This window comes from Leuresthes tenuis, unplaced genomic scaffold (genome assembly GCF_036924035.1).
Source record: "Leuresthes tenuis unplaced genomic scaffold, fLeuTen1.0.hap1 SCAF_13, whole genome shotgun sequence".
NCBI lineage: Eukaryota > Metazoa > Chordata > Actinopteri > Atheriniformes > Atherinopsidae > Leuresthes > Leuresthes tenuis.
Window position 1 is genome coordinate 13,553,556 of NW_027325367.1, and position 20,551 is coordinate 13,574,106.

At 41.0% G+C, this 20,551-nt stretch overlaps 2 protein-coding genes across 2 annotated transcripts in view; both read left to right on the forward strand.

Moving 5' to 3' along the window:
- Nucleotides 1-20,551, forward strand: part of rps12 (ribosomal protein S12) — a 148,603-nt gene that overhangs the window by 67,591 nt on the left and 60,461 nt on the right. The window lies entirely within an intron of this gene.
- xkr6b (XK, Kell blood group complex subunit-related family, member 6b) lies at nucleotides 444-20,235 on the forward strand. The gene is made up of 4 exons (XM_072362913.1): nucleotides 444-527; nucleotides 12,293-12,354; nucleotides 18,085-18,281; nucleotides 18,986-20,235. The coding sequence occupies exons 1-4, from the start codon at nucleotides 444-446 to the stop codon at nucleotides 19,954-19,956; spliced, it is 1,314 nt and encodes a 437-aa protein (XP_072219014.1). The 3' UTR covers nucleotides 19,957-20,235.

Genomic DNA, 20,551 nt, shown 5'->3' on the forward strand with positions numbered 1-20,551 from the left:
TGATAAAAAAATAACACCACAGATTTCCATTTTGAAGAGACAACTGTAACTTTAGTAGGATGCAGTAAAAGCATGCAGACGTGAGTGATTTGGTTCAGTTGAGCACAGCAGTAAAATAGCTTGGGTTAGCCTTGAACTGTGTGGCTAATGGTCATTGTTTGAGTGCTGCCAATTTTCTCTTATTTAATTTAGATATCAATGGCCTAAAAAACTGTAGTATACTGTATGCCAGATGACTCATTTCAGACTTGGAAAACACTTAAATAAACTCAGCCAGGGATTCCCAAAGCATCACAAGTTTGGCTTGTTGGTTGTGGACACTTCCAAAGAGATTCTGCATAATTAGCTACACAGGACTCTGCACAAAATAAAAGGCAGGGGAAAGCCTAATGAGAAGAACAAAAATAGAAGAAAAATAAAGGGGGGGGGTGGGGGACGACAAGATGAAAGCAAACAAGGAGTGGGAGGAGCGAGAGTTTTCCTTCCCTCTCTCCCATGGGCTGTTGGAGCAGATTGTTCAGCCTCAGGTTGGACGTGCTCAAGGGTTTATGAATGAAACGGACACCTTGGCACACTGCCCATACATTACACACAGAGGTTTTCTCTTTCCTTCCTTCCCATCCCTCCTCTGCTGCCCTATCTCCTTCCTTTTAATCAGAAGACTTCCCAGACTGCAACATGTTGGAATCCAGTTACTACCACTTAGCAACTCCCAGGAGTCTTCAGCTCTCTCCAGCGCTTTGTGTGCCACCATCCCAGGTTTCTGGGCAATACTTTACATTCTTGTAAGAACATAATCTTGCTGTATGTATACATGAAAACATTTTAATATATCAGTTTTTTCTTTAGTCTCAGTATTGTTATAATTTAAGTTTTTTGGGTATACTCATCTGATAAGACTTGGCAGGTATATTGCACTGTAAAAAAAGAAAAAGACAAAAATATTCAAAACTGTAAGATAACAGAAAATAACTGAGTCATTAATTATCCATGAACTATTATAATAGCTTGATTAGATACAGTATTCTCATCATACATATATTTTGAAGTAGTTTGGATGAGTGGCTCTTAATTTTTGACCAAATGTTGTTTTACGTTATATTTCCATTGCGTGTGAGGTGTTTCGGGAACATCAGTAAATTTTAGCCATGTCATGACAACGTGCTGAAACACTGCAGTGAAATGTTCTCACAGTTATATAAATGACTTCTCTCACCCTATACGACACATTTCCAATTGGTTGTGTCTAAGGATGCAACTAATACAATACAAGTTCAATTTGATTGTTTCACAGCTGCCCTGGTTAGCATTATACCTGCTCCTCTGACCCACTTAATGTGTCCTGGCTTTATTGGCAATCAGATGCAAACACACAGGCACACACGATCTGTATAGTTAGTGCGTACATAGAGCTGTCCTCTTTTCAGTAACATTGTGTGTGTTTGCAATGCTAGCATACAGAGCCTGCTAAGGGGCATTTAGGAAAGAGCAGCACATTTTAGCCACAGAAAATAACCTGATTTATACTCCCTTGATATACATTGCTCCAGTACATTATAGATTTATACCTCTCTATACTCAAAAAGATGTAAAATAGACATAATTTTGTATATATGTAGCAACAGCATCATTTCAGTATAGTGAAAAATCATAATTTTCTCAGCCACCACTATATCCAAACACACTTTAAAATACAAACATGCACACAAAATCATTTCAGCACTAATGCCATCAACCACAACCTCTCTTCCATCCCGTCTCTCTCTGTTCACTGATCTTAAAGTGCTCTGTTGTAGTAATGGCCAACCTGCGTCTCTTATGACATGGAACAAGCCTTAATCGAGGGAAACAAGGTTCCATACAGGTTTAACAGTACACTAGTTTTTCATATCTCAGATATGTATGACTGGAGCAAGTGAAAACTGCCGTGGAGTGTTACTGCAGCAGTAAGTATCCTAATTTCCCAAACGATTAAAAAGTGAAATTGAAAGTAAGCATAATGTACTGCAACGCAATGGCAAACATGCCTTTCTGCAGCTTTAGTCAAGGGCCGGCTCTTACAGGGTGAGAGAAGTCATTTATATAACTCCATTTAGTAAACTTTAGTCTTGCACTTGTTGGCATTTAATGGTCACACAAGACTCTCGCAACTTGGTCACCACCCACCCACAAGATAGAACTGAGGTAGTAGAGCTGGGATACTATGGCAAGGTCTTTTCCATCACTTTGAAAGTTCCAATCAATCTGTGGTCTGCATTCCATGTACTCTGCCTGTTTATATTCAGGTGCAGTCAAATCTCATATCAAAGTCAATTAAAACAATAATTTCAACACAAAACAGAGCTAGAAATGTAAAATACTTGAGCGTAAACACTTCAATACCCCCCCCCCCCCCCCCCCCAACCCCCTCCCTGTGCAATGCCTTAATGACATTTCATTTAAATAGAAATCCTGTTACTGGCATCATTTAGGGGTCAGCCTCCTCCCAGGTGAGGCCTACTTCTATAAGGTGTCTGTGCTGTTTTGACTGTTGAAGCTTGCTAGGTGAAGGATTACAACATGCTAGTTAACATGTCCAACATTTCGCAGAAACATCAACTCCCCCAAAGAAATTTTTCACATCCTGAAAATTGCTCTTGTTATATTATCAGCCATCATAGAAACTACTACTCTTTTTGCTGTGAGGCACAGACATCCACAATTCCTCCATGCTGTAAGGGGAACTTCAGAGGGGGTGGTGGGGGCTCTGGTGTCTTGGTGATGAGCTTTGCCCTGTCAGCATTCAGTCTTCTTTGCATAGACTCACAGAATAAAGAAAGGGTTCTGGATATCTCTATCGATCGTGCACCATCCCCCCTCTCAATTTCCTCCTACCCTCTATCTAACCATCCCCCAACCCAGAAAGGTACAGCAGACCTAGGAGTACCAGCTCAACGAACATGTGTGTTGATACGTTTGTGTGTTCATTTTGAGGAGCTGGGAACTCTGATATCATGAATCTGGACTGTCTCAGAGGATTTCTATTCTGCATCGTATTAGTCAGTGTTTAGGTGATGGGAGTCCACTGTTGGGTGAAAGTGCTGCAATGGCCAAGGGAGATATTGTTCACATCATTGGTCCATCTTGTGTGTGTGTGTGTTATGATGACGTTTGATATTTTATTTCATTGTCAGTAACTTTATCTCTCTTGAGCTGTGTAGTCAAACTGAAACAGTACTTGTATGCAACCTTAGAGCATCTCAGTATTACTAAAATATTTCTGGATTCGCTGTTCTGGTGGCCTCATAATGTACTGTCTGTTTCACTGTCTGTCTCCCTCCTTCCCTGCTGGTGACCGGCTGATATTTTTGATCTGTCACAACAAGTTTTTTCTCAGCAGGCCTGTCAGTGACTAGCAGTTGGGGATTCACACATATGCTTTGTGTCACTGGATCCCCTCAGGTTATCATGCAGCTCAGGGCTTTCCTGTAGTAACACTGTGTGATGGTGTGAAGCTTGGTGTGAGAGTCTTTTTTTCATTGCTGAAAAGCTATGTAAGTGTTTTAGTGGCAGTTGTAAGTGTAACACATGAATTATGTTCATATTGTGTTTTAGAGAGTGTTGTTGATCTTTTTTTTTGCTTTGTCACAGTATTTTCTCAAGACGGACAGTGGTACACAGACCCCGCCCTTGTAACTGCCTGATGCAGATCTGAACCACTGTAAAAATCCACAATATAGCTTTGGCTCGAATCCTGATAGAATTTTTGAGGTATGAGTTGTTTTTTTGTAATAAAAATTTTGCTCTTCTGCGGGTCCCCTTTTTAACAGTGGTCAGTTTGACTGAAATCATTCCTGATCCTCTAAACTGAGAACACTTTGACTGTTACGGGTAATATACTGACAACTCATAAGTACTTCAAAGTATTAATTATACAACAGATACACAACATATCTCAACAGATAAAATATTAGCCTACATGGGTTTTTCCTTTTGCCCCAAAAGTCTGTTTTTTTTTGTTTTTTTACTAGCAGTCTTCCTGTTCTGCTCTGAACTCCACTGGAGCCAATGTTGCCAGATCTGGTAACAAAAACAAGCAAACAGATGACAGCGACAGTGTTGTTAAAAGAATGAGCCCAAAGTCGCTGGTGATAAGCCTAGACCATGCTTTGTAAAGCAGCAGTGTGTGGCGTGGCGTGAAAACTCAGGTAAGACTTAGTAGTCCTACATAATAGACATAACGCGACTAAGATTGGAATCCTCCGCAATTAGATTATTACTTACGTCAAACATGATCTTATTCGGGTTAAGGTATACAGAAAATGCTGTTGTGTCTTATTCAAAGTAAAATCTTAATCGAGTTGATGTGGGGATACTGCTGTACATGCAAACATAGCCACTTAAAAGTATTTCATACTACCCCAATTAAAAAAAAAAAATCTCCTTAAAGCTTCATTTGTGTGCATATGTGAAAATGATGTGTTTGTGTGTGTGTCTGTGTGTGTGTGTGAGAGTGAGTGAAACGTTGACAATCTGAACAAAGAATTGTGTAAGAAGAAAATTTTGATAAGCTTGTGGAAACTGATCCTGTTGACTGTGCATCCCTCTGAGTGTGTGAGTGTGTGCATGGAGGTGTTTGTGTGTAACCCTCAGAGTTGCGACAGCAGTGTCACTCATGATGGATGAGGTGACATACCGTTTGTCAATAATGAGCCCACTTCCCTCTCATACGCCCCTCTCTTAGAGAAGGATTCCTGTTGCTTTTTTTTTTCTTTTCAAATTAGCATGTTATGCAACTAATCTTCCTCCTCAGCCGGTGCGCCTGTGAAAATGGGGCAGACTGCTGTGTGTGAGAGCTTTTGCATTCTCCCAGGGGTATATTCCCTAAAGAGGAAGATTAATATATCAGCGGATGACTTGATCATAGTTAAACATACACATGTGGTGGTGTGTGTGCGTGCGCGTGTGTGTGCGCATGTCTGTGCGTGGGTTTGTGAATGAGAGCATGTGAACACTTCTAAGGAGCCGACTCCTTTATTTGCATGTCTGGAGTGAACATCTATCATCATCATCAAGATGCTGCAAAACAGTGAGGCAGGCGCCGCCGCCGCCGCTCTCGGGAGAGACTCAACACACTTTCAAACCTTTACTGCAGTGATATCAAATGTTTCCTAAATGCCTGCACCTAGGGGGACACACACAGAGGCACAGATGCAAGCAGACAGATGCCTTTTTATATCAGCTGTAGTATTTTCCCAGCATTCACTGTCACATACAAGACCCATTACATAGTTGGATTAAAGCACCTAAGACACCTTGTTCAGCACAAAATAAGAAAAACCCAAACCTCCCCATTAAACCAAGCCCTTCTTTCATCTACAGCATTTTTTTTTTATGCTGACGGTCAGAGAGGCTCAATCCATGTTTTTGGAGCTAGAGGGGATTACAGAGCAGTACTAAACAGAAGGGGGAGCATGCAAGTGGTACAGTCTGATGGATAGAGGAGGGAGAGACAGTGTATGTGAGCAGAATAGTAAAAAGAGCCCCCAAGATGAGAGGGGATGCATGAGGGAGGAGTATGGTGGGGTGGAGGCACAGAGCCAGAAAATTGCATTGCGTGCTCGGTGATTAGTTTACCTCCTGGGTCTCATTCTGTCTCACTCACCTCCTCTCACTGGCCAGGTTCCTCTCTACCTCCAGTAGCTCTTCCGTGTGTCTTTGTCTTGCCACTTTTGCTGGCTCTCTCCTCCTTTCTCTTCCTCTGTCACTACATCACTCTGTCACTTCTCTCTATTCTCTCCTCCCTTTGCCTGCTCCTTTCCACTTTCTCTGCGGTTATCTCCACTGCCTCTCCTCTCTATCTCTGTCTCAGCCCCCCCTCTCTTTCTCTGCCCCTCTGTTCCTCCCTGCGTGCTGACTTGGCTCTCGCCTCCATTTGTGCGTTATCTCCGGAACTTGAAAAATGCAAAATGCCAACTAACCTGCGAGCAAACTCATCAAACCTTAAAAAGTAAAATTGCGCTGTGAGGTGATTATGTGTTTCTTGGGGTTTGGGACTATCACGGTATAAATTCCTTGACATCAAAGAGATTTACACAGAGAACTTTCAGGCAGGGGGTAACTCAAGGAAGCATTTTAACACCATAAGCCAGGCCTGCTAATTATACTCTTAAGAGCAATAAACATCAGCTTCAAGTGTCTCACATGCCACAACATGGTCACATGGTTCCTTTTTGGAAGTGGTTTGCAAGTGGGTCAAGCCTTTTACTCTTAATCCGTACATAATCTTGCCCTTCCTCTGGTGGAAGAGCAGACTCAAAACTGTACAGAAGGGGTGGGTACCAGAAGAGTAACAAATTGTTGTTACTGTAAAAACCTCCTATTCTAATATTTAAGCACAAACTGTCAAATTTTGACAGTGCAGCAGCTTGTTTTTGTGGAAACATTCTACGGTGCATTTGAAATTAAGAGCGGTGAAAGCAGCAGCAATGTGCAGCGTGTTAGAGGAGGTGAATCAGAAATATCACAGCAGCTGACACTTTAACCTCTCAACAGCAAACAGCTAATCAAAAAGGTATTAAAACTTCACATCAAATTCATATGAATATGGAGCACAGCTTGCTTCAGCATATTGTGGCTGAGATGAACAGCTTTGCATGGGTTTAAAAAGATTGTTCAACAAAAAGCAAACAAGAAAAAATTATTCAGGAGGTCTTCCGTGAAACTGATGCAGACAGGCACGGAAAAAGGAAAGCATGTATCTTCAGATGAAAGGATTTATTCTTGAACCACATCCATCTGTATCTTCATCCAAGCCAGTCCCATGGCTAAATGCGAAGTGGTCACATACACTTAATCTATTGATTTGTGTCCACAGTCTTTATTTTCAGTTTATATATACTACTTCACACAGAAATTACTCCATGAAAGAAGGCAGTTTCACAAGCTCTGCTTCACATTCATAAGGTGAAAAAGTGGAGTGACGGTGGAAGTGAGTGGTGTTACCCACGCGACTGCCATGGGGAAGGGCCAAGATCAAGTCCCCAAGCTGACCACTACTTTAAATTTATTTTGATTTTCCCCCGCGCTTTCACTTGCTGTTGCGTCACTGTTTTACACATCAGAAACTCCTTATTTAAGGTTGAATATTAAAAATGACAGACACAGTAATAATGACTGAATCAAAATATGTGATAAATAAAAACAAAACACAGAATTTGTCTTCATCTGCACAAAAAGTTCTGTTTTATGACTCTTTCATGTTTTCTCCATGAGACTAGGCTACTTCCTCAGGTTCCGCAAATAGTTTGACATGCAGCGCCTCCTTATTCTCTCTTACCTGAAACTGTATGTTTTCTGCTAACAATATCCATCCCAGTCTCACCAAAAAGAAATTGTAATGTCTAACCCTAACCCTATGCAAAATATGCACTTTCAGTTTTTAACCCCAGCCCTCTGTGGTCGGGAGCAAAGTAGAAAAGTAAGTAATGGTGAAGAAGAAAAGGAAAATTTTAGACTAATGGAAACATCATCAGCATTGTGACAGGAGCTATATTGCAGTAGAGAACTGAGAAAGAGAAACAGAGCTATTTCTTTTGGCTTTTTTGTAAAATTGCAATATTTTGTGCTGTGAACCGAGGTATATATTTCAAGCTCTTTCATGTGTTCCCTTTGCATTTTTGGTTATATTTGGGCTGAAATGGTAAAAAAAAAAGCTCAGAACTGATCCTGCTTTATTAATTAGCAGTTTTTCTTTTGACTATAATTGGTTTAAAAACTTTGGATTTTACATTGATTGTCACAATGACCCATTTGTGGACTTCCATCCATCCATTTTCTATACCCTCTTAATCCAATTCAGGGCCGCACGGGGGCTGGATCTATCCTAACTACCATTGGGCAAGAGGCAAGATACACCCTGGAGAGTCCCTCTGTGGACTTAGCTGATGAAAAGACCTGCTACTCATTAAACCTATGCAAGTGCAGTGTACGTTCTCCATGTCGATGTAATCTCCATTTGAAAATAATGGTCTAATCTGCATGGTGTGGTTTCAAATTCAAGTGTTGAATCACATCTATCATTTAATTAAGCCGTGCTCTTCATTTGATCAGCCCTCTCAATGTTTCATAACACAGGCCCAGTGCTGGTGATAGCTGCAAATACCCAGATGAGGTGATCAATATCCTGTTTTTTAAAGGCAGGCCAATGTCCCCTCTTTTTAGAACTGATAACAAATCCACACATCCTGATCCGTATCATACTATAATCATTTATTAGAGAACGACTCCAAATTATCTTTAATCAACATGAATCTCTGGCTGTAATCCATCTGAAGACAGGGAGGCCTTTGTCTCATGACTCAAGTACCTCTTTCATCTTGCCTTGTGAACCTTCCCTTCCTCATAACTCTTCTTTTTCTCCTCCTTCTCTATCAAACATGATTACTTTATAACCTCTGCTCTCTCTTCCTTTCTTACCCTCATCTCTGTGCTTTTCTCTCATGCCAGTGGTCACACAGTGTCACATGATCGCAGCTCAGTGAGTTGGGGTACCTGAGGACTGTTGCTAATGGTGACAAATGACTGGTGTGCAGAGAGGAAAAGAGGAAGTGTACAGCCAAGAGGAAAGCTAACATACATGGTGGGAGCCAGTGTTTGGTGTCTGTAAAGACAGACAAGGGAGGGCAGGAAGCTCTTTGTCACTACCTCTTGGAACAAAACAAGACCAGTGTAAGATCTGAATCTTTTTGATAAGATCTACAGCCAAGAAAGCTTCAGAATTAAGATTGGATTGTTTTTTTGGCCAAGCGTACAGTGACACTGCCACCACCCTAACTGATTTTTGTGAGGGAACGTGTTTAATGCTCCCTAACCAATCACTGGGAAGCAACACAGCCACCTGAACTTAACATTATGCTCAGCTGACACAGACGCTTAGCCGTGCCAGCATAACTTATTTGTGAAAGCTTTAGTTGTGGAGCACAGTAATATGTTCCTCAATGTTGTTGTTCTGTATCCACGCCTCAGAAATGCCCAAAAATTCACAAGTAAAATATCCACAAAAATATGCAAACACTTACCACAGCCAGACAAAGGTGTTACTGCGACCTATTCTGCTGAATGGCGCTTGTTAAGTAAAATTTTCACCAACCGGAAACTGCTGCTTCATGTTGAACCCAAAAAACTGCTACATGATTAATTCTGACATCAAGCTTTTAAATTGAAGCTTTCATCCATGTTTTCATTTTTTTTTTTTTGGAGCTGTTCATCATCTGAGTTGAGGCTCTGAGGTGAGTGATTTGCTTTACAATTTATGAAACTATGATTCACGGTGTACTGATAAACAATTAAAAGCATATATCCTGACTCTCTCGTGCCTTTTTTCCCATTTTTTGTTCCTGTTCTGCATCAGTGTGAAGTTCACTGAGGGAAAGAAAATCAGAGTCAGATCCCTTGCATGTGTTCCCATGTTTGTCCAAGACAGCTGACTGATAAAACAGTGTTGTAGCCATGGCAGCAGACCAAACTTCAAATATGGACGTTAACACACATTTTCAAATGAGCAGTATACCTGCCACAGTTTGTGACAATTCAGATTCTTAGCATTACATTAGCAGAAAGTAGGCTTTATGAGCTCAAGCAGAGCAAAAATACCTGCACTGTTTACTGAGATGTGTATGATAATATGCACTGGTTTTCGACTCACTTGAGAAGTGTAATTCCTCCACTATTACTTTTCATATTTGCTTGGCATGATCTTGATATGAGCTGACGGACACGTCATACTCCTGCCTCGGCAACTCAAACTGATTTGCTTCTTTGTTTGAATTCGACAAGTTGGCTTAAGCTCTTTTCGCTTCAATCGGCACTCTTCAGGTTTGATTTTTACAAAACAGCGGCAGTGTCGTGTTGATTAGCAGGTCATTCCATGCAATGTTCCTGCTGGTTGGTTAGGAGCTGTATGTTGTCAGAACAATCACGCTGCAGGATGACCATTTCTAAATTTCTTTGGCGTTCATCGGACCTCTTCCACTGCCCATTGCAGGACTACTGCTTTTGGCCACAATCAACGATTCTCTCACGTTGCTCATCTTTCATCTGGGGTCACTGACTGACTGACAACAAGAGTCATATAAAATTCATGCTCATTCATGTTATCCTTTAAAAGGGTTATGTGAATTAATAAATTACAAGGCTTATAGTATAATTGTGGTGTAAAAATGAACACAGACAGTTAAATAGTTAATCCTGTTTATTTATATGACAAATAATCTACCAAAATTTCATAATTGCCCTAATCTGTACAATCACCACAGCCTGAAAGAGAGCGTTCAGCATCAGCATTATAGCCTTGTTATAGTCAGCTTTTTGCAGGTGTTTACATCGAGCTGGTGCTAATTTTGTGAATGTAAAATGTCCTCACTTTATCATTTTATCATAGTAAACATTTGTTAGAAACAGTGTCATTATTAGCATATTAACCCTTGAGTTATGGCTACAGATGTGCTCTGTTAGGTCGCAGTGAGTTTTGAACATGAGTCCCCGTAAATGTCTGCACAAGAGCAAGCCTGAGATGATGATTCTACGAGAATGGGACAAAAACCCACAACAACTTTTGCCCCAGCAGCATTGAAGCATAAGATAACTTTAATACCTATCAAAATGTCAGCTGTACAGAAATTAATGTAAAGTTAACCAACACCAACCTGGTTTGGTTGGCTATTTAGATGCCAACGATCTTATGCCAGTTTACTGACTTGTGTTATTCATATTTTTACCTTCAGTGATGTTTGTAACTCTTGAAGAACATAACATCCCCCCTTGTAAGGACAGAGTTTTCTACTCAGATGCATTCATTGTCCATTTTTCTCCAAATCAATGTAGTTATTTAAAGAAACAAGCAGTTCTTTTAATTAGGGAGTGTTAATGAACAAAAGTAACTCCCACTGCTGTCTTAGTTGTCAGCTACTTATCCTGACGCAAATAAACCAAACGTACTTTTGTATGAATGAGCTGAAGTTACTGCATGCAATGATCACTTTGTAGCCATTTATTAGGGTTTCTCAACACTTTTGTGCTTCTTTTTAAATATGACACTTCTTCATGTGTCTTAGTGGGAATGACAACATGGAGGCTGATGTCAAGGTTTTCGCCCTTCTGGGCTAAAATACTGGTCGGTCTGATTTGATGTGATCTACAAGGCCTTCAGTTTTAAGACTGATTCCAGCTGAATAAAGCCAATTTTCATGACCTGGAATTTGAAAAGGAAAAAAAAAAATCCACCGCGTTCCAAACACACCATCTGAACATTGTGCATGTGTGACCTGTTTTAATCACAGAGGTAATATTTAGTCAAGATGTCAGTTCTAGTTAAACATTACAAATTCATAGAACTGACAAGGCAGAGCAGAGTTGACACAGGACCTCTCTTTTCAGCCTGCCGCTCCCCATCGCTTTCAGCTTGCATCATGTCATCCTGGTTTCTATTCAACATTCCAGTGGCCCTCTGTGCAGCTTCCACCCAAAGGCACTGGTCACAGATCGTTGTGTGTTTGTACAAGTGTATCTGACTCGCCTGCAGGACTAGGTTTTAAACTCAGCCGGCCTTTCATCCAGGGCTATTCTCCACCATAAGGAGGATAAGAACATATCTAATGGAGGATCAGTGGATTGCTGTTAAAGTTGAGGCCCACTGAACCATACCAAGCCACAAAGTGGTTCTGGAAAGTCTGTTTTTTTAAATGTTTTTTGATGTTTTTGAAAATACCTGTTTTACGGTCTCAGTCTGAATTAGTCTCTTATTGAAACTAAATAGCTGAGTTGAAGAAATGCTTCCTGCAACAGTTTAAATGGCACTGTCCAGATTGGCAACTGATAAAAAACACAACACTGACATGATTTAGCTAGGCCAGGGTAAGTGATAATTTCACTTACTGGAAAAGGCTGATTCGTGATGAAGCTTACCAAAGCATCCTTGAGTAAACACTGAATCCTTGCCAGCTTTCCTTTAGCCACTCTACCCATGCTGCTGACTACATGGGTGAGAGGAATACATTTATGACTCACTAAAATGCTGTTAGACCACTATCTGTGCGTGTGTACTAGTGCCAGTGCAGTGCTCGAGGGGACAGGAAAATCTGGCTCTATCACACTTTGACCAATAGCCCCAACAGTACTTTTTCTTCTCACAAATACAGTATGTAAATGCCTTAGAAAGGCTGTTCATGAACACAAATAAGGGAACAAATTGTACTCTGTACAAAGTTGCCTACCTTCCCATTTATCCATTAACTATACTCATTTCATCCTGTAGAGGGAACAGTGGGCTGGAGCCAATCACAGCAGACATGAAGAGATAGAGTTCACTCTGGACAGGTGAGGTCTGATACAACAACGTGGTATTGATAGGCAAACCACAGGGGATGCAAAGCAAAGCTTGCAACCTAGACCTAAATTATATCACGTTGAGAAAGTGGACAGTTGTTGGCTTCCTGACTTCAGCCTACAGTTCATATAAGTAGAGCTGCACAGAAGATGTCTTTAGGTAATTTGAATGGTGATTTTGTCAGATGCCACTGCAGTTATAAAAGAAAAAATACAAAATATGACTGTCTTATCAAACACTTGCTATCGCCGCAGTCAGCCAACAACCAAAAGAAACAGCTGTTTGTGACTATGCGTGGCAACTGAACTGTGCTGACATCGTTCACAAGGCACTTCTGTTACCAGGAGGACAAACCGTGTGCTGTCCACCTGGCAATTTATTGGTTGAATTACACTTTAGAAGCTGGAAAAATCTTTAAATTGATATTTGTTGTTTTTTGAAAGAAAAAATTACAATGTATTCTGAAATGCTGCAAAATCTGGCAGCGAAATTGTAAGGTTGGCATCAACCGTTCACATTTATTTTTAAAAAAAAAAGGAAAGCCAAACACTGAAAAAATATGCAAACTCCACCAACCAGCAGGTTCATAGCACAGAATGGTTTTGCTGTGAGGAGGACTGAGTTAACCCCTGCACCGCCAAGCAGCATTCATTTGCATTCATCCAAATTCTGATCATTTATTTGGTGAAAGAAGAAAAGGCACAAACTGAGAAAAGTTGTTTATCTGAAAGGAATGGCAGACTGAAAATACTGAGGAAAAAAATGTATCTCCGTTATGTCAGTTTTCCAGTTAAAACCGTGCAAAATCCATAAACATTTCTTGTTTGCCTTAAGTCAAGTGATCAAACACTCCAAAATCTAAAAATCTTACATTTACTACAAACTTAAATAAGTGAAATCAGCACTGCAAGTCATTTAATCATTTTTTTAAAAGCAGATTTTTTGGTCAGCTTCTTAATAAAGCTATTGTTGCAAGGTCTCAAGCAGTTTTCTTGAGTTTATATTTTTGATGGATACGATTGTTGATATAATCTAACTGGGCAAAGAGGAGATAGTACCTTCCATAACTGCTCTCCTCCTCCCAAGCACACCCTCCAACACTCCTCACAGAAAAATCAGTACGGAAAAAGAAGACAAATGGCCACATACACACTCGAGAACAACAGCCAGAAATACAATTCTGCCCTGAAAGAAAGGTGTTGTGCTGGGTTGAACTCTGAAAAGAAAGAAAGACAAAGAGAAGCAAAGCAAAAAAGGGGACAGAAATGTAAATCCCTGATAAAGGAGGTTTAAAGCTTATTGAGAGTCGATGTGTGGCCCCTCAGACAGAGTGACTCAGGGTGTGACTCATTGCAGCTGGCAATGCCTCCACCTTACACACATAAGCACACACACACACGTTTTCATAAACCCTCAGGCCTTGTGTATGCTATATGCCACCCATGCTTAGTGTTCTGCCAGATTCCACCTGTTAGATAATGCATAAGCTCTTCTTCATACTGCTGTAATAGTGCTTGGGATCTTCCCGTGAATCAGCTTATGACAACATATGAATACAGTGTGAGCTGCTCAGCCTTCCCACGAGCATGACTTAGAAGACAGATGCTGTTGAACTTGGGAACGTGGTGAATGTGAGTGTGTGATCTGTCTAACCACCTACTCAATGGCTTAGTGTAAGAGTGGTTGGATGACTCATCGGTCAATGGCTTTGGAGGAGAGGGAGGAATAATGTGGCCAAGTTGCCCACATGGTGTGTGTTTGTCATTCCACCTGTCTCTCACTGCAGCTCCTACTCCAATCTCAAGATGTCTACATGTGCAAACATTATGACGGCTACATATCTGCATCTGTGTGATGAAGGGGATGATGCGCGTGGTGGGTTGTCTGTGTCTCAACAGCAATGGCAGACGGCTGAGCTTGGAACATGACCCCAGTACCGCGTCGAGCTGTTTGGCCATGTGTACGCTGCCTAACGAGCCATGAGTGATTGCTATGATCTCGCCACAAATAATTCACGAGGAGCCCCGTAGAGGAGCTATGGAGCTAAAAGGGAAGGGGGAGAGAAAAGCAACATGACCACAGCCTGACTGAGTGTGTGTGAGTGAGTGGAGAGGATTTGTGTTACTACATCTGAAATGGCACAGGGGGAGTGTTAGCGGTGTGCATCGCAATCGCAGGACGTGTGTGAGATCCTTGTAAAGAAAAGCGCTGCGGTGTTGGACACTTGATGAAGTGAGCTCAGATTTTTTCTGACAGCTCTTAAATCCAAGTGTTTAACTGTGCACACTTTTTTTTTTCTTTTGCTGAAACTAAAGGAATATGAACATAGTGTAATATCAGGAAGGAATTAGGCAGAGTAAATGACAGCCCATTTTAAGGTTAGGTAATGTTAAGGTTACTCGCTAATGCACACCCCTTTATAATGAGGCAAAGGTTTTGTGTAAGGAAGTGACTTTGTCATGTTGTAAAGTGAGTGTGATGTCTATAAACTGCACAAAGACCTCTGTCTCGAGTTTATCATTTTTGATGTCCTAATTATATTCTCTTGAAACCTGCCATAATTAGCAAGGGTTGGATTTTTGGCCGGGACAATGCTTACTAATGTTATAAGTCAAGTCAAAAGTGTGGTCATTCTCTAAAAAGCCCTTTCTACATAGTATACTCAAGGCAAGACTTTTTTTTGTTGCACATCTATTGGTAAGCTATGAAGATGTAAGGGAAGGGATTGTTGTTGCACCTCTAAGCTGGCAGCAGAGATATTTACATGGACATATGTGTGAGTGGGAAAACCAGGCACATAAAACGATGGAGCAGCTTCTATTTATTTAGTATAAATGAGCTATTGTGACATAATGAGAGAAAAACTATGGACTATCTCTGTAATCTGTGTTGTCTTCTCTTCAAACATAGATAGGTGATCACATGCTGGTCATTAGAAAGAGTCTCCTTCCACTTTTTACTTCTACTTTCACACACAGGCTGTGTCCATCTTTTATATACAATCTATGAGTAAACAGTATACATGCTAAGTATTAGCATGTCAGCATTATCACCAGGGGCACGTTAGCTTGTAGCTCAAAGAGCCCCCATGTCTTTCGTTACAGCTTCTTGGGGCTGACAACTTGGCTGTAGAGTCCTGTATTTTTCTAAGCGAGACAGCTATGGAAGCCATGAAGATAACTGTTTCTGACGGAGGCCCCACAGACCAGTGAGATGTATCTGTGGAGTATGGACTAATGGAAACTGGGGGATGGAGACAAAGGGCCTGTGTAGGTCTCTGTGGCATGTCATTAGTGAAGGAGAGGGGTTGACTTGTTCCATTTGACATTTACCAGACTGGCTGAAAATGTCACGGAATGCCAGCTTTTACCTCTGGTTATAATAGTGCTTCTTCCTGCCCAGAGCTATTGATCCTAAAAAAAAACTTTTGTCTTGTTTTGTCCCCTCTTCCCTTTGTCAACTGTCCCAAGAAATACTATCATTGCTGTGCTCCTTAAGGTCCTTGTGCAGTCAGACCCGACTTTATTTATCACTCCCTTAACTAACAGCTGGTAGAGAATTATTTAGGAGCACTTAGAGTGGTTGTGAGATGAAATTTTTGCTCCATTGTTTGATGTGTCCTGTGAAGTCACTACCTTCTATGGAGCTGACTGTTCTTTAAAGTTAACTAACTCACAGGCTAATCCATGCAGGGGGAGCTTTGCTGCAGGCGTCAGTCTTTTTGGGATCCCTCCATTAAACGAGTCATACAAAATAACAATTCCGTAAAACATCAATCTAAACTCCATTTGTTTAATAATAAGGCAAAAGCAGAGTCTTTATATATTCACATGTTGTGAGACAATGACATTTGAATTGCAGTTTATGTGGAAGCCATTAATTATTTCTTGAGTACGGGTGAATAGGAATATGACTATGAATGAGTTTATCATGTTTAAAAGAAAGTCTATTGTGTCTATTGGAGTCATGTGCAAAAAGAAAAGGTTAATGCTCAAATCTCAGTGAAAACAATAACCCAAAGCAATCTACTCAACAATTCATTCTTTACAGCACACTGTCCTCAACCTAATTTCAAATTAAACACTAATCTCTTATCCAATAGCCAATGCAAGAGCTAATTATGCTGAAAACCTCTCATAAGCATTTTCTGTTTTGTTTGTTATGCTGCAGGAAATTTGTGTCTCACTTTCAGGAACTGGATTTAGATCCGCGGCCTCTTAATTTGTACTGGGGAGTGTGACTGTCTAGTCTATTTCTGTCCTTGCTACTCTATTGTCCTCGGTTGACTGCCTTCACATCATGAGCTGTATTTATTTGGCCACTCTGCCAGCCCAGACAGATAGATCCTGCAGCAATCCAATATCTGATAGTTGAAGTCACTGCTAAGATAACTATAAACCCACGCTGGTTTGACTTTTTGTCAACAGACAGAGTCGTGTCAGCATGTTTGAAAAGGAGTTTCAAGGATCTGGTTGGATGTTTTCTGTCCAAAGCTTTGATCCATCAAATTTACTCTTCTGTGCACGTTAACTGGCGACACAAACTGCTGTAATATATTTCAAAACAAAACCATACCCAGCCAGGATTATGATCTTAACTAGCTATAGATCAGCACCAAACACAACACAGTCTTAGTTTGCAGTGCACAACAAGCCATTGTGACTTATCTTTTAGAAAAAGAGTAGTAGTTGTAGTTGGGCTTTAATTGCACCAGGAGTGATTCGATTAGTTAGCAGCATCACCAGTCATCTCGCCATTATGAAACTCCAAGAGTTTCATAAAAAGAAAAAAGAGAAAATTAAAAAAAATAAAATGTTGCACCAGCTTACATCATTTATCTGTTACCTATGAATCGTAAAACAACTTCCCAAATCCTACCCCGATAGTGCAGAGAGATGATTTATTTATTATTTATTTTTTAAATCAGGTCATACAAGTGTCTCTTTTCACTGTTTTACATAAGGCCGCCAGTACTATGCAGGAAACTTGTTAAGATAAGTTATCTTGAGGCGATCAAATTCTAATATTCAGTCCGTTGCATTTTGATGAGCATCCTTTGACTTTAAACTTTGCAAAAGCAAATACCACAGCTTCGCTTTGGGCACATTTCAGTTTTAAGCCAGATTTAAAAAAAGGAGAGCGCACTTGACTTGAAGAGGCATTTTGTTGATGTACAGCAATAAGGTGGCAATCAACTTAGGCACTAAAGCCATTAATGTAAGACTAATGAGGCATAAAATAACAAAAGGTATGGTATTATCATGTAGAATTCATTTATACCAATAAAGTCTATTACATTCTTTGATAAATATGCCACTTACCAATAAAGGCGTAATTAAAAAAGTAGAAAACTGTATTTTTCAACAGATCTTTTTATTGTGTATAAAAAAAGTTTTTCTGAACGTGTCTGCGTTTTTTTTAGACTTAGAATGGCACGTTTTTTTCTTCTGGCTTCACTTTTTCAGAGCACAATTGCAAACTCATGCTAATACAGGTGGATAAGAGTTCTGTGTATTCAAAGTGTGGCTTAGAATGCCCTCTAGTGTCGTGAAAACTCTTAACAAGTGCATGTGAAAAGTGACACACTGTCCATGTCCCTTGGTTATGAGACAGTGTTCTCTTTTGAATTCAGACAAGCAAATATTTGTTCTTGTATAAATAGCAAAAAGACACTGAAGGTGTTTAAAGTTTCAAATTCTCTTCTCTCTCTTTCTCTGTAGGTACATTCGCACCATGTACCTCGGCATACAAAGTCACCGGCAGAAGGAGAACCAGCGGCGTTTTTACTGGGCCATGATGTACGAGTATGCTGATGTCAACATGCTGCGACTGCTGGAGACCTTCTTAGAAAGCGCCCCTCAGCTGGTGCTGCAGCTCTGCATTATGATCCAGAGCAACAAGGCTGAGCGGCTGCAGTGTAAGGGTTTTCCTAAAAGTCTGATATATGTGTTTATTTCAAGACATCTCTTTGTCTTTTTTGCATTGTATGTCATATTTGAGCTTTGATGCTGCAATGCTTCCATAATCTGTCATCTGTGACATCCACGTATTTCTTCATTCACTCTGAGCAGCTTTGGCCAGCATCAAGCTTCCAGACTTCATCACTGTTATCGAAACCACTTTTACAACTCCAGTTTCCTCGTGCTATACAATTCCCAGAGGAAAGCAATTCAATCACAACAAGTGATACTCTTCGTGGTCGGGGTGTGTGTTGAAATGCTATCAATACATTCGCTGAGAGGCTTCATGTTGCAGCTCTGCAGATAATCCACGATCATTTTTCATGCAGCACGTTACACATCTGACATATCTGCTGTCTCTACTTTTATAGATGTCTTAAGGGACTTGGTGCACTAACTGAAGGCTGTGTTGACTACATGATAATCTCAGTAATAATATGACTTTCAAAAATGTGATGGATTGCTTTAGCTGAAATAAAATGTTCTGTTTACTGTAGTAGAGCAGCCACAGTAGGATGAAACCATCATTCTTTGGGTTGTACTTTATACTTAAAGAGAAAAATTGATGGTTCATGTGTTTTAAGAATCATCCATCATTATATGTCAGTATCTTTCATTCTTAGACTTTCACTGATTTTATTGTCTCTGTCTATGTTCACAGGTCTTTCTGCCATGTCCTCCCTCCTGTCCCTAGCTTGGGTGCTAGCCTCTTACCACAAACTCCTTCGTGATTCACGTGACGACAAGAAGAGCATGAGTTACCGAGGTGCCCTTGTGCATCTGTTGTGGCGCCTTTTTACCATCTCTTCACGGGTGCTCTCCTTTGCCCTTTTTGCCTCTGTTTTCCACATCTACTTTGGCATTTTTGTGGTGCTCCATTGGTGTGCCATGGCTTTCTGGGTCATCCATGGCGGCACCGACTTCTGCATGTCCAAATGGGAGGAAGTACTGTTCAACATGGTGGTGGGCGTGGTCTACGTCTTCTGTTGGTTCAATGTACGTGAGGGCCGGACGCGGTACAGAATGGTGACCTATTACACGGTTGTACTGTTAGAGAATGTCATTCTCACCTCACTTTGGTATGCGTACCGCGACCCAGCCACCACTGACGCCTATGCCTCTTTTGCACTCTGTGGCGTCTTCCTGTGCTTTGCCTCAGGTGTGGCCTGCATAATTCTCTATTACGGGGTCCTACACCCCATGGGCCCCCGACTTAGGGTGCTGGCCAGCTCGTGTTGCGCTGAGCTGCTGTGGGGCCTTCCATTACCGCCTGAAGCTGAGCCTATGGCTCCCACGCCGGGGCCCCGTGGCTCCCAGGCCACCCCTACACGGGGTCTGGCAGGGGAACATACGGAGTCAGATGAAACAGCCACAGACACCTGCCTTCCGGTTTTCCAAGTGAGGTCTACAGAACCTGTGGATGCAGCCGGCAGGCCCATCCAGCCTGAGGGTCCGCTAATTAAGATAGACATGCCCAGAAAACGCTATCCAGCCTGGGATGCACACTTTGTGGATCGGCGTCTGCGCAGGACCATAAATGTGCTGCAGTACATTAGTCCTAACGCAGTGGGCATCAGGTATAGGGATGGTCCACTTCTTTATGAACTCCTGCAGTATGAATCCTCCTTCTGAAGGCATCTCCCACAGTTCTGTTATGACACACAATGATGCACATGCTTTTCCTTTCTTTCATTTCTCCCCTCTTCTCCTTCCCTCACTTATTATCTTTTCCTATTTGACAATGGGCTCACTTCTCTCCGCTCAGTCAGTTTCCCTGCAAGATGTGTGTTTGGTCAGCTAAAAATCTGTTAAGACAGTCTAAGCACACAGTAATGATTTATTTTTGGAAAAAAAAAACGGTACAGAGGTAATTATGAACCTACAGTATAATATGTGATACATACAGATGTCTCATATAAATCTCTCTACATTGATAGAGGAGGCTTCTGTATGAGTGTGTAGATAACATATGAATGTTTCATTATGAAATGTGTTAATGCATTATACCGAATTGGTGATTCAACTTGTGAATACCTGTGAAGGGCACACTGTATGTCCCTGTGAAATGGGACTGATGCAAAGCCTGATGGGAATGATGGAGGAGAGTCTCAGAGGGGGCAGGTCTTTGCACATCCCAACTTTTACTGCCATTCTGTATGTAAATCATTGAAATATATGATAATGTTTACGAAGTTCATATCCCATGAATCAAAAAATAAGCAAAAAA

What these genes read in the sequence shown, in the direction of transcription:
- xkr6b (XM_072362913.1), top strand. Translation starts at nt 444, where the DNA reads ATGAAAGCAAACAAGGAGTGGGAGGAGCGAGAGTTTTCCTTCCCTCTC. An exon ending in AGCAGATTGTTCAGCCTCAG is followed by an intron (nt 528 to 12,292) that starts GTTGGACGTGCT and finishes TTCATCCTGTAG; the next exon opens with AGGGAACAGTGGGCTGGAGC. An exon ending in ATAGAGTTCACTCTGGACAG is followed by an intron (nt 12,355 to 18,084) that starts GTGAGGTCTGAT and finishes CTTTCTCTGTAG; the next exon opens with GTACATTCGCACCATGTACC.